The 24,721-nt window shown below is 41.0% G+C and overlaps 1 protein-coding gene across 7 annotated transcripts in view; it reads right to left on the bottom strand.

The window, feature by feature from the left end:
* Positions 1–8,878: 8,878 nt before the first annotated feature.
* Positions 8,879–24,721, bottom strand: part of hspa12a (heat shock protein 12A) — a 158,755-nt gene continuing 142,912 nt past the window's right edge. For all 7 annotated transcript variants that reach the window (XM_037123841.1, XM_037123838.1, XM_037123842.1 and 4 more), the window contains 4 exons: positions 20,687–20,791; positions 20,356–20,614; positions 15,371–15,474; positions 8,879–14,374 (listed from right to left, as the gene is read on the bottom strand). In XM_037123841.1, the coding sequence (XP_036979736.1) occupies positions 13,743–14,374; positions 15,371–15,474; positions 20,356–20,614; positions 20,687–20,791 (1,100 nt within the window). In that variant the 3' untranslated portion in view covers positions 8,879–13,742. The remainder of the gene's footprint in view (positions 14,375–15,370; positions 15,475–20,355; positions 20,615–20,686; positions 20,792–24,721) is intronic.

The raw sequence follows: 24,721 nt of genomic DNA, 5'->3' as shown, positions 1-24,721 counted from the left end.
TTTTGTTTGCATTACTAAATTATTTTCTTCTGTGGTCAGTCATGGTGGCTACAGCTGCTCACAACAGTTATCCACGTTATAGGCCTTGATTATCAATCCTAACAATCAGTACACCCTGAACTTTTGAAAAGTCATTCTAAATGCATCTGAGGAGCGTGCCGTCTTTGATCGTAATTTGGAAAGACAAGATTCAGTATTCAAGGTGATTAGTGTCATATGCACAGTAATAAAATGTTTCTCTGTACAATGAAATTCTTCTTTTGCTTCCATTTTCCAGCACTTTGGTGCCCAAGGCAGAAAGTGTGGTTATCAATAGCCTTTACTAAGATTGTTCAAGGATGAAACATGTTTGAGTGAAGAAGAAATGTATTTTCATTGGTACGGGAGCATGGGAGGATTGTTTAAGTTTGTGTTAGTTTTGCCTCAGTATCTTTTCTGATACTGACACAAGGAGTCAAAAATTTTTTTTTTAAATCCTACACACTTCATGTGCATTATGTGAAATCTCCATGCATGGTGCCGTTGAATGTCTTGTATGGTTGCTGGCAGTTTTTTCTGTTTATTGGGTTAGGGGGTCCTCAGAGTAGTTGCAAGTCCATGTTTTGATTTTTTTTATTAAACAAAAAATATATAAAAGTATCTCGAAATAAATAAATGAATCCAACATATTATCAGCAAAAGAGACATTTGTATAAACAAAAAACAAACAAGAAACAACAAAAAAAACATTTAATTTACATAACATGACGAGTGTACAAAGTTAAGCAAGCTAACTTAACTTACATAGTGGACTAGTCAGGTAACTAAGTATTACTGAAACATATTGGCCAATTATCTGTATTACTCTCTCTGTCAGGCTTCAAGAAATGGCAGGCAAGAACCCAACAGCACGACAAAAAAACAGTTCAGGTGCAGCAACAGGGTTTAATATGAAATGAAGATCAAAGGCATTCAGGATAAGTGACTGAGCTGAGCTCAATGAATCCAAAACAAGAGCGTCCAGGCTTAATTGGTTGCACAAAGACCGAGCCAGGATGAGCAGACTCGGATTCATCAAGCGAGGTCAAACCAATCCTGGATAAGCACGCGCTCACAGCTCCCTCAAATAGACCCCGCCACCGATCACAGATTCACTGATTCACCATGGCAAGTAGAGCAGCTTGCTTTTCCCCGCCGGAGGCAGAGGTAACAGACATAATCAAAAAGAAAGGTAACACTGCCACAGCGATAAAGCAAAGAGAAAAAGTGTGGCAAAGTATTGCTGACTGCCTGAATGCGTAAGTAGTGCACAATTACACACTCATCGCTCTGCTGAAACATCACAGTTACAATACAAATAGTTAATTCACATCTACAAAAACACATTTGTACTGATTATGAATCAGTTGATTTTTTTATTGAAATTGACTGCAGAGGTGTGGAGGGGAATGAAGAACCGGCCACAAACTGAAAAACAGCCAGGCTACAGCGGGTGATGTGTACAAGGCTAATGAGTTCAACCTGTTCTATAATAGGTTCGACACAGTGACCAGGGCCTGCTCGGCCTCATCATCACCCCCCTCCACCTCTCCAGCATCAGCCCTCTCCCCTACACCACCTTCTCCTCACTGCTCCAGCCCCAACACCGCAGATACAACTCTCATTCCTCCTAGCTCGCCTTCCTTCTTCTCAGAGGATAATGTGAGGATGGAGCTGAGGAGACTGCAACCAGGAAAGGTGGCTGGCCCAGATGATGTTTGCCCAAGACTGCTGAAGGTCTGTGTGGACCAAGTGGCTCAGCCTGTCTTGTACCGGTTCCCAAGGCTGGACGCCCAGCTGGTCTAAGCCACCACTGCAGCGGGTCAACATCAGGGGTGAGGACATCGAGGTAGTGCAGTCCTACAGGTACTTAGGGGTGCACCTGGACAGCAAGCTCGACTGGTCTGTGAACACTGATGCGGTCTACAGGAAGGGCCAGAGCAGGCTCTTCTTCTTGAGGAGGTTCAGGTCCTTCGATATCTGTGGGGAGATGCTGCACATGTTCTACCAGTCGGTGGTGGCAAGTACCATCTTTTATGCTGCTGTCTGCTGGGGAGGCAGTGCGACATAGAGGTACACCAGAAGGCTAGATAAGCTGATCCGGAAAGCAGGCTCAGTGCTGGGAATGTACCTGGACTCACTGGGGGTCGTGGCGGAGAGGAGGATGTGGACCAAGTTGTCTGACATCATGAACAATACCAACCACCCCCTCCACCACACCCTGATGGAGCAGAGCTGTAGCCACAGCGGGCGGCTAACTGCGCTGCGCTCGAGGACTGGGCGCCACAGGAGGTCCTTCATCCTTAAGGCCATTAGGCTGTTCAGCAGTTCAGTAGTGGACAGAGGCCGCTGACCTAGCCTCTGGTGCCAGGCCCAATCCACCCTCCCCTCCCTCACTTCTTTTATTCACATTGTTATTCTTTTATTGATTGAATGGCTGCTTTTTTATGGTTGTGTGTATTATCTGTCTTTTTATGGCGTACGTATTATGTGTACTGTGAGCTATGGGATACACAGAATTTCCCTGAGGGGATGAATAAAGTATTTATCTATCTATCTATATGAGTGAAACTGTGTAAAGGCAACTCCATCAGACTGTATAACTCTTTGATAAATAGATGAGGTAATAATAGTAATAATAATAATAATAATAATAATAACAACAACTTTTTTATCTAACACCTTTCCAAGGTTCTTCTTATGTTTGCTCTGTGTGTGTGTGTGTGTGTGTGTGTGTGTGTGTGTGTGTGTGTGTGTGTGTGTGTGTGTGTGTGTGTGTGTGTGTGTGTGTGATGTAGATTAAACATGATCGGGCCAAAACGGACATGGCAGCAAATATCAAATATCAAAAAATACAAAAACATTCTGCAGAATGGTAAGGGCCCTGACTAATACTTAACAATGCACAGAAGGTGCCTGCTCACACATTGTCTGTATTGTTTTAGCAGTGAAAAAGAAAACCACCCACAGACAAGGCACGGGTGGTGGGTCACCAAAAGCTGACCTCACCCCAGCAGAGGACATGGCCTTTGAAATAAATAAAGGCAGGCCCATGTTGGAGGGGATCCCTGGGGGGACAGAGACAATTGTGTGTCCCTCCCAAGATGCCACCCGCTTCATACAAGGTATATTCATTCATCTGTACATGGGAGACAACCACATTCATATTGAATCCATTTGGACTGTCTGACTTTGGTTTGCCTATTGCCTTGCATTTTCTGGCAGTACTGTCTCACTGTTAGAGCCACCAGCACAAGCACCAGACGATGCTGATCCAGTGAGTACTCCATCAAACGCATATTGTAGGCCTGTCATGTCTTGTGTACTAGCTTCAATATGAATCCGATTAAATGTGATGGGGTGAAGGCACCAGTGCAGCAGCAACAGCAGATGATGGTGATGATGATGATGAGAAGACCATCTCTCTGGATTCCAGAAGGCATGAGGTATCATGTCAAGCCTGTGAAAGTACTATTCAGTCAACAATGGTGAGGAGTCATCATTTGGAGCTCACACAAAATCACAAAATCTCATTTCTGTAACAGGACCCAGATGCTGTACAGGGGGAAAGCCAGCCTGGCAACATAGTGAGTGTTAATGGAAAGACACTCCATCGTGCAAAATTGTCACGTGTTTACAGAACTCACAAGCTATCAGACAGTTGTATACCAACCACCTCCAGCGTCAAATACAACTGGCATTTATTGATATGCAGCACAAGAAGAAAAAGATGGAAAACCTTTCACTGGAGTCTGAAATAAAAAAGAGGACAATTAGAAAATTAGACCTTGAAATAAAAAAAACTTGAGCGGGAGGTGAGTTATGCCTTCAATGCACACTGTATGCTGACTGTAACACAAATGTATTAATCATTATTCTCCTTTCCTCCCCCAGCTCAAAGAAGATGACTCATCTTAAATAAAAGTTCCTTTCTGCTCTGACAATGGCGAGTGAGGGACCAATATGTGTTAAATATGCATGCTTTAAATTTAAGTTAAATATGTCCTGCAGTGGTAGAGATGCATGCTGTGAATTTCAGTTAAATATGTCCTGCAGTGACAGAGGAATTTGTGTATTTATTTATTTAAATTGACCTTTGAATGTGTATTTATCCTTGTGTTGGATATATGCTTTGATTCTGTGCGTTCCATCTTGTAGAGTCACTATGTGACTTCAGTATTCAGTATTGAAAGGAGCTGATGTTTTGTCATGTCCTTGTCCGTAACCGCTCATCTCTTTCCATGGGGTTGCGGGGTGTTGCTGCTGCTCCCAGCCTTGTCCCAGGAGCAGGACTCCCTGGACAAGTCGACAGCTCATCGCACTGACAAGGACACTCCGACATGCAGCTCAACCGGAGCTGGGATTTGAACCAGTGACCTTGCGATCACTCGTCAACCTGCTGTCTACCCGCTGAGCTAAAGTCCTGATACTTGTGACAATGTGATGCTGATGTGCCAAAAGATTAAGTATCTCTTTGTGAAAACCATACTAAGGTACAGTTCCACAAAATGCTCCACAGCCCTCATTTTAACAACTCTCAACAACAGGTTACAATATTATGACTTTATTCTTGAAGTCTATGAGTTTTTTTTTTCCTCTATGGCCCTAATATTCCATCATTTTATATATGGCCTTATAGTCTATGGGAAACTGTAAATTATCTAATGATAGCAACATCATCTAAAATCATAATTTATCCAAAATGATTGAAATTAATGATCACAAACATTTAAATAATGATGGTGGGTCTAGTTATATGTGATAACAATGTGTAGTGGCCAGTTGAATAACTATTGGTTTCTGTTTGTGGTGACTGCTGAGTACGATAAGGGATGAGATTAAATAGATCCTGGAACTTAGCCTGATCTGGAGCAGGCTAGCTCCACATAATAAATCTCCATGGTAACTTATACCATAACATATCCTACTGCCCCTATCCCACTTTTGTGCAACCGGATCACGGATAAGTTGAGCCAGGATAACCAAGATATCCCGGCTTAATCCCTTATCCTAGTTTTGTGCAACGGGCCCAAGGTGATCAATCAGAGAAGCGCAAACAAGACCAAAAGGAGCAGGCAAAAGGGAAAGTCCAAAGTCCAAAAAGGCAGGCAGGATCGGGATCAGAATCAAAGGACAGAATGCTGGAGAGCTAGGCTGATGAGCTGATGAGGAGCAGGTGAGTAGGGGGGTGGGGCAGGCCAGGTGGATCAAACCAACAGGTGATACAGAGCAGGGGGGAGAGGCAGAGTCTGAAATGACATGAGAGTTAGTGTGGAAAAACAGGAAGCAGCCAAATGGAAAACTAAAGTCTGGCTGAAGTTGTGATGGTACAGGCCATCATAAACTCTCAGCTGATCAAAAATTAGCAAGGAGGTAAAACGTGGATGGAGCTCAAGCGAGTGTAGTTAGTTGTATAAGCCCATGTAGCTAGAAGCTTCCAAGCTAGCCAAGGCTAATTAGCTACATGTGTACATAAATAAAAACATACATGTCATTTCATGTATTTAGCATTTATGTGCATTTATTAGCCCCAAGCAGACAGAATACCTTATCATGCATTAGCAGCAAGATTTAGAGCAACAACGGCACTGTGGGTGTGTGTGTTCAGTTTTGTCTCTAACCAAAGTAGTTTGTTCCTCCAGAGGCTCCCAGCTCTGCTCACAGCTGTCTCGTCTGCAGAGCTCACCAGCTCCAGCAGCAGTCTGCCTGTTAACACTAACAGGGTCACCTGTTAATTCAAATATCTTTCCCTCCACTCCAGTCTCTTTGTCCAGTTAACTGCACTGAAAGACATTCTATTTGTCCAGTATTTGCATATGAATTCTCCAAAGTGCACCAACAGCAGAGCCATGGCACAGAGGTGGAAAACAGTGACACAATTTTGGAGTGGAGCCAAGTAGACAGAACTAGTTGTCACTCAAAATAGCCACACCCTTAATTATGAATAACTTTAAGTGGAACCGCTGTCTTTGGTTCTTCTGTTTTGAATTAATTTGTCAGCTCTGACTGAGAAACCACCAGAAAATTGCAAAGGGCGAGGCTAAACCACCTAATATTAGCCATGCTACAACTGGTGCTGGCTTGTTTACATATATCTATAGGTCCCACTACATGTTACAGTACACCTAGCTCAATGTGTGACAGAATTTTTTTTACAAAATGTGTATTAGGGGATTTCTGCTCCTTGGCAGCTCCTTGGCCTGAAAAACATTGAAGACCCCAAGTATAGCTGTATGTGCGATAGTTTTTAGGAACCTGCAAGTCATGTCTGTTTCCACCGTGATGCACCAGCATCTCTGACAAGCATGAGCACCATCAAAAGGACGTTGGGTTGCAGTGGCCGCACACCATAGTCTCAGAACACACTGGATTGTTTTTGGAGTCTATTTCTGCCCTCAGTCAGCCTGTTTCTGTCAACACCAGGAGGAGTATCTGAGTGTGTGTGTGTGTGTGTGTGTGTGTGTGTGTGTGTGTGTGTGTGTGTGGGGAGGGGTGGGTGGGTTAGAATTGTGCATGTTAAGTGTCCAGGTGTACCTTTACACCTGGACACTTAAGAAGGTTACACAAATATTCAATTCAAACAAACAAATTCTAATGAACTTACATTCTCTGTTTTCAATGAAGAGAAGCTTTAACAAGCACAAAGTGTGTGGCAAGCCCCCTGTTGTCATCCCATGATTTCATTGGTTAGTCATGTAGCTCTGAACCCTGCCATTAACTAGAAAAGAGTGTGTATGTGGGAGGGCAGCTTAGCCGGCAACTAAAGGGCCACTTGGAGAGTTTGGGTCCCTCCAGATTGCCGTAGCAACTACTCTACTTCATAGCTATTTGAGTGAAATCAGCCACACCTATCCAACCCTCTCACCCTGTCTCCACAGTCCCCTTCTCCATAACCCCCCACCACACACACACACACACACACACACACACACACACACACACACACACACACACACACACACACACACACACCACATCCAAGCTAAAAACAACCTTGCCCTGCAAAGGGTTGAGTGGCTCTCTACCACCACTTCTGTAAGAATAATACACTCACTGCGTAAATGTATTCTGGTTACTGAATAAGTGCCTGTGTTTAGTTTCATATTCCACTGGATGAATCACTAGTTTAATGGAAAATTGTTCTCGAATGGAGTCTTTATAACCCACAAAGCACAGGAGAAACAAAAGAGACAGTTGTGTAGTCACAATTCTACTTGTCGACATGTTTTGCACCATAGTAACTGCCACAAGAGAGTGCATAGTAAATTATCACTATCCTACATGGTTGAGAGTTTTTTAGTTCAAAATACTTGTTAACTATGAGTAAAAGCTGGACACGACTTTAATTGTAACACACTTCTAATGCTAGATGCCATATATCATAACGGAGATGTGTTACGCTGAAGGTTGTATTAAGGCTTCTATTAATATGAAAATGATATCAACAAAGGTAAAATAATGAAAAGGATGTGTTGACCTGTTGTGGGGCGTTAGAGGTGATTATTATTATTATACCGTTGTCTACTGTACAACTTTTGTAGTCTGTCTCATCAATTCTAATTCTATAAGTTATTTTATATAAACATGATATTCCATGTATCATCATTTTCAGTCTTTGAACTGGACACTTTTTTATTTAGCCCACACGCTTATGTAACCCTAACCCTTCATGCTGTAGTTCTAAGTATTCTATAAAGGTACTGTAATTATGGTGCATTAACTCTGGCAGGGATTTCCCAAGAATGAAATGAAACACACAACAATTTAAATCCATCAGGTTCTGTCAAGCAGCACTGCCCCCAGGCTCTTTTATTGTTCCATAGATATATTTTCATGTCTTTCACTGATGTGGTCATTTACATTGTTTACATTGTTTTTTATCTTCTGTCTACACTGGCTGCAGTGTTCTATCTTATGTGCATCTGTATCATTCATCACTATTTCAACAAAAGCATGGAAATTCAGTAACAGTAACAATTTCAGTTTTAAATCTGGATCTCATTACTCCTTTAATTCACTTGGTGGCAGTGTTGCTTTTTTGAAGGCTCCACCACCTGTTCACATCTCAGTTCATTACCCAGTTAACACACTATCTCTGTGAGACCTGATGTTTAAATTTGTGTAGTCCAGGGTGTTAGAGACAAGGATGTTGAGGTTTCATATATTGGCAAATAATATGGGGTCCAGATTGAAGACCACATAACAGAAATGATTCCATTCTTTGTTCTTTTTCTTCGCATGAATGACCACCCATCTCAACAAAATGGACCAAAGTCTAGATTATTGATGTATGTAGGGACAAACTTCTCCTGGGGACACTGTGGCCATTTGGTACCTCTGGGGAGTTACTGCAATTGCTGTATATTTTCCTCCAGTTTATTCATTTTTATACAGTATTTTTAGACTTGCTGTATGCAATTGTACAAAAATTGTACAATGAAATGGTGTGATACTCCTGGCAATATGCATTTTTTTGAAAGACTTTGAAAGTGTGTTGAAAAATAATCTTAATTTCTTCAAAAAAAAAAAAAGACTAAAATTATCAACAAAGTGTGATGAACCAATTTTGACATGATGTCAAAGACGTTTATGTGCTGTGTTGCAGATATGTCTACCATAGCATGCTTATCAGCAAACCCTGTCTCATTTTTGCAACATCACTTTGCACCAATTCTGTGGTTTATTGGACAAGAAAAAGAAACCTTGGACTTGTATGGAGGCTGATTTCAAATTACCTAGATGCAGATAACACTCCTTCCTGGCCAAACTTTGGAAAATACTTAGATTTTAGTTTGCTACAACAGTTCAATCCAAGTAAAACCTTGATTAAATAAGCAGAAAACACCACACAAACATTTGCTCTTCTAAATACATATACATTTTATTGGTGACAGTGAATGCCTGGTATTGATCCAAATACACTTATTACTGTGGGAAAACTGCAAGAGAACAAGACATTTGAGTAACTCAAGATAAAAAAAAATAGCAACTCCTTTGCGTTATCTGCAACCCCAAATGGAACCTACTGAATCACTTTATTTGAGACTCACACAAAAATTTGACATCTTAACTGAAACGTCAAATGCAGCTCACATGACGAGAATAGACCGCTAATGTCAGCTAAACATGTCTTCATATAATTTTATCATAGGTACAAAGCTGCTACATAACAGCATCATGTGCATCGCATGATACTAAAGGTTCCACAAAAGACATTGTAATCATCTAACCAAGGAAACAATACAACATGGTGTTGTTAGATCCTTCCATTGTATATCCCTCTATGTGAGTACAGAGACATGTATCAAGAATAAAAGATTATTAGGTTAGTTATCAGTAAAGTATGCAAAGTGCCGCCCAGCTATGGCAGTCAGAGATGAACTGCCATCAGTTACGAGCATTAATATCAACTACATCAGCTCAGAAAGCAGCAGGGTTTTACGACAGCCCAGCCAGGCTCCAACACTTTGAGAAGACTGTGGAGCACAGTTTATTCCACAAAACACTACCATCATCATCATTTGTGACAAATCTTCATCTTGTGTATTAGTAACAGAATTCAACTTGTTTGTTACTTGTTGCTGTTTAGTCATCCTTATGTGACACATGCAAAACATGCATTGCAGAAAGAGTGCAGAAGACAGCAGTGTGCAGTTCTGTACATTGACACTGAAAAAGGAGATAAGCTTTGATTCACGGTTCAAATAAAGAATAGAAGAAAATTGCTTTAAACTGGCTATTAGATCGCATTATCAACATATCAAAATCTTGGAAACATTAATGTGCCCTTTTTTAAGCCAAATAAGTACTAACAAGTGTGTGGTTACACATTGAACTGGTGGTTTCAAACTATGATTGCCCCAGCAGGATTTGCTGAAGCAAAGGTAAGGGTTGGGTTAAACCAGCATCAATCTACAGCAACATTCTGGACTAATTTAATTTAGATAGATGAGATCAGATACATTCAAATAGAATCAGTAAAATCAATCATGGAGGCAAAGTTTGTTTGCATAGTGCTCTTGTGTCAAATTCAGCTTTGGTGAACTCTGAGGATGTCAGGATGCTTCAAATCAAGTGAATGTATAAACACATTATTTGTAACTTTCCAATCTGACAGTCATGGCTTTGTGACACAGTGTTTAATGGTGATGGAATCTACTGCTGTCACATCATGAGGGGTTCCTGTTCCCTAACAGTACATATTATTGCACTGCATCCAGACTACAAAAACCAACAACAGATAAACTTTGAAGCATACTGTGACCTTCACACATGAATTTGCACTGTCGACAATAGCAAACTGACTCTGAGTTCACCTTTGCAGGAACAAAATTCTTAGCTGTCACACTAGCTATTGCACCTATTGAGAAGTAACACCAATACAACATTTTTCCATAGATTAAAGCATCATTTTGTAACTATTTTACCTTAAAAACAACAGCTTCAAAATCATTTTAACGTAACAGTGACTTGTAATATGATGATTGGTGTCACTGTCTCAGCCTCCATATTGCTTGTTTCTGCACTTGTAACTTCAGTGAGTAGGCAGGATCACAGCACGTAGTGCTTCACAGCTGCACATCACACACAGCACCAAACATCAGTGATTTTGTTGAAACTGGATCATATTTTATGGAGACAATGGTTTCTGGTCTTTCCCTATGATGTCCTCTGTCTGCCCTGCCTCGAATCTCTTCAAGACAGAAATGTCACCACATGCATAACATTGTCCTGATGTGCTGAGTTTTGATGTAGAGTGGACTTTTAGTTGTTTGTAGCTAGTTCTTAATGTAACGTTCTTCTTACATAATCTTCTTACATCATTCTTACATAATGTTGCTTTAACCTAGCCACAAGTTATGGTACCCATGACATGATGTGGTCACTACATCCACAAACTGGCCCAAGGGCAATGAGATTGTTTCCACTAATGTTGTTGCAGTTTCTCATGGCTGCCAACAGAGGTGGATGAAAGTTCTTACAGTGCCCCTTTAGGTCAATGTGAGAACATTTTTTTCCAGAGGATGCTTGGCAGACATGTTGAACACTTCCATGTGGAAAAGGCCTTCATTGAATCAGTGTGATGCTCAGTGATTACTTCTGAATTCACACTTATAGATAAAGCTAAGAACATTGAATGAGAACTCATAGGGTGAGTGAATCTTGACATCATCACATTTTAAACATACTAGGCACTCTCCTCATTATCATCTGGACAGACGGCTTTTTACTTTATTATTGCTGACTATGTCTCAGTCTTTAACGCAGAAACAATTTCTGTTAAATTCAATGGCTCAAGTTCTTCGCAGTAGGTTGAATGTATTGTCTTTATATTTGTTCACTGAAACATTATGAAACCCATACAGCACTTGTACTGCAGTTGGGATGGAACGGGACACTGGAAACATTCAGATACTGCTACCATTTCAAAACTAACAGTAGACTTGTTCATTGAAATGCTTTTTAAGGACGGAGGTATTCAAGTTTCTTTTGTGATTGCAAAAGAAAAGAAAAGAAAAGAAAAGAAAAGAAAAGAAAAGAAAAGAAAAGAAAAGAGGAACAATCCCTCCACTCAAATGAGTACAGCGATCAAAGCTGCCTCGGCCACTCGTTATGGCTGGTGAGAAGAAAAAGGTTGAGAGATGTCCACATGAAAGCACACAAACACACGCGCGTGCACACACACACATTTCCAAAGCTGCTGAAACAATGCTAGAAATCTCTACAATATTTATTAAATACTGTATTTACATATATAACCATACTCCATCATGTGTCACACTTGGATTGAAAATATCCAAGTGGGCAAGTGGCGTTTAGTCTGCAATTAATAATCAAAGGAGCATAAAGGAATCAAGGCAACAATTAAGCACATTAGATGGCTGGACTTGCTTTTCAGATTTAGCCTGCAGCATCTTTCACATTCTTGGATACAGATGGAACTGTGGATATTCTTAAAGTGGTTTTGTTTGATGTAGCCTCTTTATTAAAGATCCAATGTACTTTGCGTTATTCCCTAAAGCATGCAGTTCTATATTGACTTGCCATTGACCACATTGGTTGAATATCAGTACATTTATAATTTCTATTCAAACTAGAATCACAGCCTTTTGGTTGTATGCTTTTGCGTACCAGTCAAGTTGCTGTTCCTGAGCTGTGGCATTGAATAATGGGCCAAACATTTTTAGGGGCATATCATCATGTCACAGTGCATTTAATGTCTGACTTTTTGGATGTCAAATGTCATCACGTTAGCCGTAAATGTCATCATAATCATTGTATGAGTTCTTGAGTTATGGCCAAAAATGTTTTTTGTGAGGTCACAGTGACCTTTCACCACAAACTTTGAGGAAACTCCATTGAAGCATTTCTGAAATATCTAGAATATATATGTAAATAAATTTACAAGAATGGGATGCGATGAGTGACCTTGACCTTTGACAACAAAACTGAATCAGGTCTGTTCTGTTCCCCATACCAAACTGCAGGCAGACAATGATAAAGAATAGTTGGTGACCAAGTGAAGCATTCAGCAGCTACAGAGACAGAAATCTTTCTCCAGTGTTGGAGGAAACCAAAAACAGATCTCAAAATAAAGTAACTACTGGACTTTTTGTGGTGGATACGAACATGACACTGAAACAGTGTTAATGGTGCTCAATGTTTCCTGAATGCAAACAGTCATTTTGCTAACATGTTAGCATATTAACTTTAGAAGGTGAGAATATGTGGATGTCAGCTTGTTTCACAGCCCTCAAGTGGTCAAAAATGTCCTATAGTCAACTATGCAATGATTACAAAAAAAAACTGACAACATGATTGCAGTGGATTTCTATTACCAATGGCTTTCTGGATTGTATAAAATCAATCTGAGATGAAATGATATGCTTTGGAGAATGTAGTATGTATGTATTAGGACACTGTGCAAAACCACTGGTGTAAAATTGACACCTAGAGTGAGGTGGACCTGATGTAAGTTCTGAACATGAACAGTATGAAGTCCATCCAAGCTTGATGACAAGGTTTTATGACCTTTTTATATTCAAAATGTAGTTTACAGTGCACAGCTATACAATGACCCTCTGTAATGTGACAGAAATCATTAGAGAAAGTGAAGTATGTAGAGATGCACTTGATCAAGGCTGAGAAATGATCAAATATCAACAGTGTAGAAGCCTTAATCTTTCCTTCCAGGAGATCTTAAACCTGCCTTTACAAGCTGTAGCCTTCAGGACCGAGTATATGGGTTTGGTATCAATGTGTGAACACTATGGAGTTCCTCAGCTAACTACAGGGACCTGAAACACACGACTGTGTCCAAAATCACCCACTCATTCACTGCTCCCTACTCACTACCAAGGGGGTTCTATATAGAGGACTGTATGGTGAGTTTCCAATAAAAACACTTTTGGGCACCATCAGGGTAATTCATTTCCCCCTTCCCCACAATGCATGATGGTGTGTAGCGCTTAGTTAGTTGTACACTACTTTTCATGATGTATTGTGGCATACTTTGAGTCATTATATAGGTTCAAGTAAATATCACTATACATTTAGATAGCATCACAAAATTGCAAACAAATGAATGAGTGATTTCAGACGCAGGCACAGATTCTACAGTAGAATGTCAGCACGGGTTCAAGGTGAACATGTCTACCACCCACAGTTACCCACCCATCTCTACTGCATTCAGCCATTTTGTAACATTAGCTCTTATTCCCTTCTTAACAGCTTAGAAAGTCAATGCTAGCTTTGACAGTGCGTCCTGTGGACACATCCAGTGCCATGGCCCGGATCTCTGTGTCACCAAACTGCATGAGCGTCTGGATCTCACGCCGTGGTGCCGTGCTTTCCGTTCCACTCACATCCAAGCGTAGTGTCCCACACTTCCTGACGCCGGGTTCGCTGATGAATGCCGCACTCTCCTTCTCCGAGCAGTATACGTGAATGACAATGACCTGCTGTGAGGGCTTGGCTGGTGTATAGCTCCGCTTTACCATCTCACCCAGTGCCACAGACTGATCGGCAGCAATGAAGGTATCAAAGACGTCGGTGCACCAGCGTGTGCCGTCCTTCACCAGCAGCTTCTCTGGTGGGTGCTTCCCCTCCACGAACCGATTGAGGACCCCCACCCCATATGTGAGGGGCGAACGGCGAACTTTAATGATGCTGGGGTCCAGGCCAAACAGCACAGCACCTTTTAGAATAGTGAGGCCAACATCATGGGGTATGATGATGCGGCTACGGCCCTGGAGCATGTTCTGGACAGCTTGCTGCAGCAGGGGAGACTCTGCAAAACCTCCCACTAAGAACAGGAACTTAATGTTGCTGACCTCTGGCTTCTCAAACAGCTCAGCTGGAGAAAAAAGACAGAAGCTCAATGAAGGAGACAGCTGACTCTTACACATTCTATGATTTACTGAATGATGTATTTAAAGTGTTGTTCAAAGATGTGCCCTGTCGTCAGTTGTACAGGTTACACTTACTGTATGATGTTAATGCTGTCTGGCTTTAAATTTGTTATTTCATCACAGCATCATGGCTTCACAGTGTTAAAGAAGCATGTTGTCACCACTGGCAGCTAATTCCACTGGGTGCACTTACTCATTAAAGGGTTATAATTCTAACTTGAATTGTGTATGTAGAGTTCTGACAATATAGCAAAAAAGCAAGCATTGAGATGATCAGGCACATTTCAGCTATGTTCAGTACAAATCGGGTAATTGCTGATAGTAACTGGAACCCGACCAGTATTTCTGTTGCCTGATATTATGTAAAGAAATGCTTGGGATCATTTAGAAATGTTAATTATCAGTAAGTTTATTGCTCATGCAGTGGTGTTAAGTTGGACAATACAATTATTGTTATCTACAAAAGAGAGGGTCTGCAGAATACTTCAGGATATTTTCTTATCAAATCCTACTGCACTGGTTTAATGTTGGTACTTTCATCTCTTGTTTACATGTGACCGTCCTGACGATGGAAAGCCAAATAAGTCACAAGAATGTTTTTCAACAGCAACCACTCACAATCCAAGCAGAGCTTAAGTGATGTGTCCTACTTTTCTCTGTGTGGGCCATCAATAATGTATTCATGGTTTTACAAGGAGACCAACCCTCTCCTTCAGAAAACTGAGCAACACAAAATAAAACGTTAAATATTTTGTGTTTGTACAAATTTCAACTGAGTCAATGTAAAAAAGAGTTAGCAAATGATCACTGACAAACACCATTTCATTTTCAGCCACAAGACTTACTTACCACCTGTGTGTGTGTGTGTGTGTGTGTGTGTGTGTGTGTGTGTGTGTGTGTGTGTGTGTTGAGGTGTTGGGGAAATGATCAATGTTGCTTACTGAGATGCTGAATGATGTGGTCTATGGTGGGTTTGAAGAGGGAATTCATGGCATCAGGGCTCATTCTCAGCATACCCTGAGATGACCATTTAACAAAATCCACACTGGAGAGGAGAGGAAGAGGAGGGGGAGGAGAGCGGAGTGGAGAGGAAATCAGCTCCATGCAGAGTATTGAATCATATTTCACGAGATCAGCTGCAACAACAAGATATATGGTCAAACCCAGAATACTGTTTGTACAGGATAAATACGAATAATTTTAAAATACCAATGCAGGCCTATATCCCAATATAGCAATAGTTTGCCAAATCACACATAGCATAACACTGTACAATGAACTGTATTTCTATGTTTGAATTACATCAGACAAAACTCTACACATAACTTTCATTATAATTCACTGACAAACTTTCAATAAAAGTGTCACTTTTTTAGTCTAGACACAGCATTTTGGTTGTTACTTGTTTGTTTGTTACACCCGGGATGAGATCTTGTAGATCTGAACACCTGACTATTTACTCTGTTTATCATGTTTACATAAATGCAATTCAGAAATGAAATGGAACAACATTTTTTATTGTGACCGTTTTGTCCTCCAAAACAACAGTACAAAGATCCACTGTATTGCTGTACAGACGCAGCAGCGCTCTGATCTAAATGCTGGAATGCTCACAATGATAATGTCGACATGATGGTGTTCACCAACTTAGTTTCATTGGAAGCAAGTTTGAACAGCTCTACTCTACCAGATGATAGCCAGGTCTATTCTCCACAAAGTGTTATCAAAGAATCTATTGTATCCATGTACTTTGATCCCATGTGTGACTCATGGTCAGGACGTGCATGAATGTAATGTGCACAGAAGTGTGTGATAATGTTACTTTTGGCTCATCCCAAGGCTGGATTTGTATTTCCAGTTATGCATCAGAGGCCTACTGAGGGCTCCAGATTCAGCAACATTAATTTCTGTTAACATACCAGCATACAGATAAAACAAGACTTCATGGTAGTTCCAGAAATCAGTAGTTACCAGCCTGTGAGTCTGTCTGTCTATCTGTCTGTGTGTGATCATGGCAAATTATGGTCCTGAAGAAACTGGATTTAACACATGTGGACAGATTTTGTCAGTGTGATTGTTTCACAGCCACAGCCAGTAGTTACAAGTGTGTAGTAGAGATCAGAATGAAGGTCAAGTTCCAAGGTAGTTGTGGTCCAAACAATGAGGATCCAATTATAGTCACTATCTTAAAAGGCTGATATTTACTATTGACACTATAACAAGCAAGATATGTGACACTCAAGCTTTTTTTAGTTGTTGATTTTTAACAAGAAACATTCAGAAATTACATAGAGAGGTTTACTTTATAAAGGACTTCAAATGAAGAACAGTAGCTGTGTGGAATTAATCTGGCTACAAAAGGTATTTGAGTGTTCCTTCAAGGACCCAATCATTACTGGGATTTATGATGATTATGATGTTCGTGGTATTGATGACAAAAGAAAAATGTGAAAGGATGGTCAGTAGAAATTATAGACAAACAAAGTAACAAAATATAGGGTTGTTCTTGGCAAGTCTATAGTCACATTTGTGTTTATGCAATACACATTGAAGTTTGTTGTGGCATTAATTAACCAGCAACTCAAGAGATTTTAAAATGTTTGGAATACAGAACAGTAAGTGCATATGTCTGATTCTGTGAGTCCCATTGTGTGTTCTTGTGTTGTGTAATACTGTTGAAGTCATTCAATTTGTGAATGACTTTGTATTGCATTAGTCTGGTGTTAAGGCAGGAACACACCAGCCCAACTGTTGGATGTCTGAAGCGTTTGGTGAGACTTGGACGAGGTCGGGAACAAACATGTTAAGTGTGTTCTGCTGCGTTGGAGGCTTTTGTCTGCTCCCATTCAACATACGAAGTCTGAGGAGGTGGGCTGTCGGCCGTCTGAGCCATTGGATTCTCTGACTGGTTGTGTGTCAGCTGTTTGACCATTCTGATTGGCGGTGTGCTAGCGAATCAGCGCAGTGTGTGGGAGGGGCGGAATACTGTGTGTTCTTTGTATTTCTATGCACTCCGTTCCGTCATTTCCTTTTTTTCATGTTGCGCCACCCACTTATTGCATCTCACGCAAGCGCAGAATGTACACGCTACTGTGGAGCAGTAATGAAACTTTTCTGCCAAACGGGTCAGACAAGAGGCAATAGAGTGATCGGATAAAGGCAGCTGGCTGAGTCTGGGTGTTGTGTGGGGGCCTTTAGTGTTCATTGACATGGTGAAGATATGTTTGCATATTTGGGTCCAGAAATCATTATTGCTACTGATGTTAATATCATTTCCCCATATATTTATTGGAAGAGTTACTAAGAAGTCAACTGAAGATAAAGGTTTGTATAATTTTGACAGATGTTTATTTTATTTATATTGTACTAATACAGGTAGTGCTCTAAGGTTGTTGTGGGACACCTTACTTTTTGCTTTGACTGCATATTTCAATTGAGACTGCTGTAAATATTGTCCCTACCTAAAGGCAGAAACACAGTGGCCCAACCGTTGGACGTCTGAAGCATTTTGAGAGACTCAGACGATGTTGGGAATAAATATGTTTGGTGTGTTCAGCTGCGTTGGAAGCTTTCGGAGTCGCGCGGACGTTGTCGGTTCCAATTCAGCATGCAAAGTCTGAGGAGGAGGGCAGTCAGACGTCTGAGCCATTGGATTCTCTGATTGGCAGTGTGCTAGCGAATCAGTGCGATGTGTGGGAGGGGCGGAATACTGTGTGCGCATTGGTTTTCTACGCTTCCGTCATTCCCCGTTGTCATGCTTTGCAGTACTGGCACGAGACTAGTTGTTATGTCCGTTCAGGACAAATTAATTTGTGTTTGTTTGGTAATGCCTCACTGCATGTTTAGTATGCAGCTGTTTTTATCTGAAATAGTTAAGTTCCATTTTGATCAAAAGTAAAGAGAGTTGCGTGCATAAGCCTCTCGTTTACAACTCACAACACAAGTGCCACCTGCTTATTGCATCTCGTGCAAGCGCAGAATGTACACGCTACTGTGGAGTAGGCAGCACGTCGAAGCGCTGTGTTTCAATGCAACTTTTCTGCCAAATGGGTCAGACAAGAGGCAACAGAGTGGTCGGAGAGTGGTCGGTTAAGGAAGTTGGATGCCTGGGCCGTGTGTGGGGGCCTTAAAACCAAAGGTCAGAGTAGACACTAATGACTTTAACGCTTCATTGAGTGATGCTGATGATGCTGTTATTTTGATGTGTTGTCGCAGCTAATGGTTCAATGAATAAGGGTTGGGGTTAGGGGTTAGGGTTGATTCCTCTGCTGAGTGTAACGTTTCATGAGGTTAATCCTTTTGTGGTGACTGTTATGGGTGTGCTGTAGAGAATTTTCATCCATTGAATGAATGACTTTTCAGAGCCAAACCTTTCTAGGGTTTTGTTAGGAAATGTCCGGTTTGCTTTTTTTGCATCTAATGACGGGATAGCTGTATTGGTTTTGTTACAGAGGGATTTGATTATCAGATTGAAGGGCCTGCGTTCATCATTTGACGACTGTCTGCCTTTAATGAAGCCTGTCTGATCCGGATGACTGAGAGCTCATTTACAGGGACATTATAGATTCAATTAGAGTTGCCAATGCTTTACTGATGATTTTAATGTCTGTGTTGATTAATGAAAGCTTGTGCTTTTTTGGCTTAAGTAACACTGAGATGATGTATTCATATGCTGTGGGATGGATTTTGATCTTTTAATGTTTTTTTTTGCCATTCTCATGAATAGGTGTTTTTTTCATATTCTATTGATGTCCTAAGGGTATCAGTATACAGTGTCAGCCTGGTGTTTGTTTAACAGCAATTTTGCCCAGAAAACACTTTTTTCTTTGTTATTTTCAACATGAATATGCTTTGACAGTATTATTTATGGTTTGCTAGTCCTGAGTGATAATCCCTGCTGAGTCCTTAATTGTGGATATGATTCATTTTTCTTGGTTGGGTTTGAGTTGGTTTGCTGGGTATCTGCCAGATCTATTGTCATGTGGTGATAATGTGTCGTTATGGCGTCTTTGCAGCATTGTGTGTTTCTTTTTAGTAATTTTGGGAAAATCCAATTTGGTTTCTCTGATTTCTTTCTGAATTTGTTCTGTGTAGTTACTGTAAATGAATTGTGTACTTACATTTTTTCGTGTTTGTTCTTGTTCTTTTTAGATATCAGTGTTTCCCATGGATATAGGCTTTACTTGTGTAGTCCACTCAGGTATATTAATGGCTGCCCAAGTAGGCTACATTTGGTAACCCATTCCAGCACTTTATGACTACATATATTGATGTTCTTATCTATCCAAGAGAACAACGCCATCTGCCATCAATTAACTAGTGGACAATCTGCCTTCAGTTCTTCCTCTCCCTTCTACTGACAATCACACAGGCTTTGAGGAGATCATATACAAAGCTGATCATATATATGTGTGTGTGTGAGAATACACACACACACACACACACACACACACACATATATATGATATATGACATATATCACTCAGTCTCCTCAACTCCTGCCTCCTCACACTCATGACAGAAGGTTATTCCATTTACTTCAGTATTACATACTGTGATACATTTTCAGAATAGCTGAATTTGGTCATTACTGATGAGAGATTTCACAACAGTGAGTATTCCAAGTGATGTGCTGCACCTCAGCTGTGAAATCTCTCCGTTTCTGTGTCTCTTTCACTGTCTCTCATGAAGTTTTTTTTTTTTTTTTTCTGTTGGGTCTTTCTAAATGCATATTGTTTTTATATCTGACAGGGAACTAGGCTTATTGTATCGATCTTCTAAAGGTGTGGTCACTTTGGGTCTGCTTGATCTGGCTTTGGATACAACTAAAGCAGTTTGTGTAAAGTGTTGGTCTTTTTCCTTTCTCTCAGGTCATCTTCAAGATCCAGACAAAACAGTTGATCATTGTGTGTGTTTGTGTACTCACTTGCTTTTGCGGAGAGCGTGTTCCACACTATGGCCCCTGAACTTCTTGTAGTAGTCGATGAAGGAGAAGGGCAGGTTAATATTGAGGGGGTTGGTTCTGTCTGGGGCTGCTGCCCTCTTCCGAGACTCAAACGCAATCATCAGATCCACCCAGGCTGCCGGTCTCTTGACCTTAAATTGGTCAATGAAATCCTGGCCAAAGATCTTGCACAGCAGCTTCTCAAATTCATAGTCAATCCCAAGAGAGCCATAGGGACCACCTGGGAGAAGAAGGTATGATGAAAAACCCAGCTGCATAAAGCAGAAAGATCAACTGCTATATGTCTTTTTACCTGAGGCCTTGTAGAGCTCCTTTAGATGTCCCTCAGGAAGACGGATTTGATGGACAGTCAGGTCGACTGTTCCTCCACCACAGTCTACCACCACATAGCGGTCACCTGCACAGAGAATACATAAAAAAATGGAACATATTGACACTGCCTGTTTAACACAATTCTGTTTTTAGGAACATCTTATCTCTCATCTCATATCAACTGCTTATCTGTGAGGGTCTTGGGGATGTAACCGCTTTATCCCCTTTTTCAAGGGGTTGCAGTTACAGGAGCCAATCCCAGTTGTCTCTCTGGGCGAAGGCAGGGTACACCCTGGACGAGTCGCCAGCTCATCACAGGGCCCTTACTGATGGTAGAGGCCACTCAAGGTGCCAACTGCACATCAAAAGCAATTTTGGGGTTCAGTATCTTGCTCAAGGATACTTCGACATGCTCAGTTCCTCCCCAGGAGAGCCGGAATTCGAACCTGCGACCTTCCGATCATTAGTCGACCTGCTCTACCCGCTGAGCGACAGCCGCCGTTTTTAGGAATTCTAAGGGGAAATTGGATGTCACTCTACATGACAGTTCAGCTTGTTGAACCAGGCCAAAGACAGTGCTGCTGACCTTCATTTTGGTAGCAGAGAGTTTGTGTGCTGATGAATAATGAGAAACTGGATGAATTAGAGAGTGGGTCTCTCTACAATTGGCTTTGGCTAAGAAAAGATGGTGGACAGCAGCTGATGGCTGGATATCAGACGATTCACAGTGAAACACATTCAAGGCACTGAAGCATTTTTTTCATACCTACATGTCATAGAACTTGTGTGTGGTGTGCAGATGATAAGATAAGATGAGAAGCACTTTACTGATCGTAGGAATTGACTAAGAGAAAAATAAAGAATAAAATTAAAAAATATATATACTAACATAAATTAGATAAAGTAGAACATAAATGCTATATTCATTATCTACATCATGAAAATGCACAGTATGGACATATCGCTGCAGCAGCGGTTCGCCAATTCTCCGCCGTTGTTTATTCACACAAAGCCAAGCAACTCTGCCGTGAAGACAAACTGCTGTGACGAGACGATGATGTCTGTGTGTTTTTTTCAAGGTGTTTCCCCAGTGTGTCCTCCTGTTAATTTAAACAGACCCATGGACTGTTTATAATCATATGTTACATTTTTTGCTCTAAATTACATAATTACATAATCTGTATCAATAAACTGGACGAGGTCTGACTCTCTCACAGTCGGGGAGGTAGGCTGTTTCCTGGGGTAAAGTTCACTTAAGTCTTGGTCACGAAATTTTACTCCTCGTCACCTCTTAGACATTTGCATGAAAGAAGAGGGTAAGAATTGGCACAGGAAGCCCGCATTCAAACGGCAATGTGAATGGGGCTAGTGATTAACCACAACATTAAAACCGCTAACAGACAAAGTAAATGATATTCGTGATAACAATAATAACATCATCCAATACAATGCCATGTTCTGCTGGGAAAACTTGGTTCCTCAGTGTGGATGCCACTTGACACACACAACTGGAACCCCATTGTCAACTTTATTTATAAAGCACTTTTCATACACAGGCGTGCAGCACAAAGTGCTTTACACAAGAAGGATAGAACAGTAATAAAGAAAGCCTCTCCCTGCCACCCTACATACCACATACACGCACACACGCACGCACACACACACACCTGCACACTCTTACTGCCGGCAATAGGGAGACATGGCAAGGCACTGAGGATTGAGGAAGCGCCACCTTTGGGGCCGTCCACACTGGGAAGAGTCACAGGCCGTGCCACAGGGGGCACCAGTGCCCAGGCCCCCCGACCCTGACAGACAACAGCTGGCCAGGCCAAAGGGACCTAAGGACAGCACCCCCAGCAGCAGCAGCCCAGACACAGCTCCCAGTGTGGAGGGTCGCCTTAAAAACTAAAAACGGAAGATAGGATAAAAACCCAGACAAAAGATAAGTAAATGGAGTGAACAGTTAATAGGATACAAATATAAAAGATAATAAATAAACTAAAATACTACAAATAAAACAGAGAAAATATTAAAATCATCTTAAAAAACAAGATAGAAGCAACAACATAAAATACCACATAAGAACGGAATAAGAATTTAAAATATTAGCTAAAAGCCTGATTAAAAAGGTGTGTCTTTAACCTTCCCTTAAAAATATCAACAGTCTCTGCAGACCTGAGGCGCTCCAGCAGGCTGTTCCACAAGTGGGGGCCATAGTGGCTAAATGCCGCCTCACCGTGGGTTTTAGTTCTTGGTTTTGGTATGAATAAAAGGCCAGTGCCGGAGGACCTCAGGGTCCACGAGTGTTGATATGGTAAAAGCAGGTCAGATAAGTAGGAGGGTGCAAGGCCATTAAGACATTTAAAAACCAGTAAAAGAACCTTAAAATCAATCCTGAAGCGGACGGGAGCCAATGCAGTGACTGGTGTAATATTCTCCCACCCTCTGTTCCTCGTCAGCACGCGTGCGGCAGAGTTTTGTAATAATTGGAGATTTAGAATACTCTTTTTGGGAAGATCAGAGAGCAGGGCATTACAATAATCTAAGCGACAGGAAATAAAATCATGCATTAGCACCTCCACACTGGCCTGGGTTAGGGTTAGGGTTCTTAAGACTCTGGCTATGTTCTTAAGATGATAAAAACCTATTTTCATCATATTTCTGATATGTGGAATCAAATTCAGCTCAGAATCAAAAATCACTCCCAGATTTTTTACTGATAGTGTTGGTTTAAGATCTTGTTGTTTTGGTAAAAGTTTCTCTCTCTGGCCTTCAGGACCTATAACTAAGACCTCGGTTTTGTCCTAGTTGAGCTGTTGGAAATTCACTGCCATCCATGACTTGATGTCTACAAAGCAATTAAAAAGGGTATCAATTTGCTCTGTGTCCTCAGGAGACACAGCAATGTACAGTTGTGTATCATCAGCATAACTATGGAAGCTGATGCCGTGTCTCCTGATGACATCCCCAAGAGGAAGCATGTAAAGATTAAAAAGAAGTGGACCTAAAATTGACCCTTGGGGAACCCCACATCCAATTTCATAGGTTCCTGAGGAACATGTATCCATACTTACATAAAAACGTTGGTCTGGTAGGAACAAAACCAGGTGAGGACAGTACCAGAGAGGCCGACCAGATGGCTGAGTCTGTTTAATAATATGTGATGGTTTACTGTATCAAAAGCAGCGCTTAGATCCATTAGGACCAGCACTGTGAGCTTTTTGTTATCTAAATTCCATCTGATGTCGTTTAAAATCTTTAAAAGTGCTGTCTCGGTAATGTGGTTTCTCCTAAAACCAGACTGATGTTTCTCTAAGATGTTATTTCTGTTTAAAAAAATAATTCACTTGGTTAAAAAAACAGTTTTTTAAAATTTTACTTAAATATGCTAAGTCGGATACAGGTCAGTAGTTATTAAAAACGTCGGGGTCTAAGTTGCTCTTCTTAAGAAGGGGCTTCACCACTGCCGTGTTGAAGGCAGTGGGAAAGACACCCATCTGAAGAGAACAATTCATGATGTTTAAAAACTGTTCCTCTAAAAATCCATAAAACAATTTTAAGAGTGATGTGGAAATTGGATCTAAAAGGCAGGTTGTTGGGTTTACTTGGGAGAATACTCTACCAAGTGTCCTTGCATCATCCAGGGCAAAACTCTCCAGTGTTTCCTCAGGCAAGGACAACAGTTCAGGTGTGTTAACAGATAAAACTTGATGGGATAAGAGGCAGGATCTGATGTCCTTGATTTTGGTTCTTAAGTGGTCTGCAGTTTTTGCAAAGATCATCTGTGGGTGTCTTAAAACTTTATTAGAGTTAGAACCTGTTAAAATATCAAAGGTAGAGAAGAGGAACCAGGGGTTGTTTTTATGGTTGGTGATGAGTTGTGAGAAATGGGAAATTTGTGCCTTTTTGATTGCATTATTGTAGGTTTTGAGTTGTTGACGTAAAATCTCGTAGTGAACTGTCAATTTACTTTTTCTCCATCTTCTCTCGGCACTCCTGCAATTTCTTTTCAGTT

This window comes from Acanthopagrus latus, chromosome 15 (genome assembly GCF_904848185.1).
Source record: "Acanthopagrus latus isolate v.2019 chromosome 15, fAcaLat1.1, whole genome shotgun sequence".
Classification (NCBI taxonomy): Eukaryota; Metazoa; Chordata; class Actinopteri; order Spariformes; family Sparidae; genus Acanthopagrus; species Acanthopagrus latus.
Note: the sequence above shows the minus strand (reverse complement) of the source record. Positions and strands in the feature narration are given on the sequence as shown.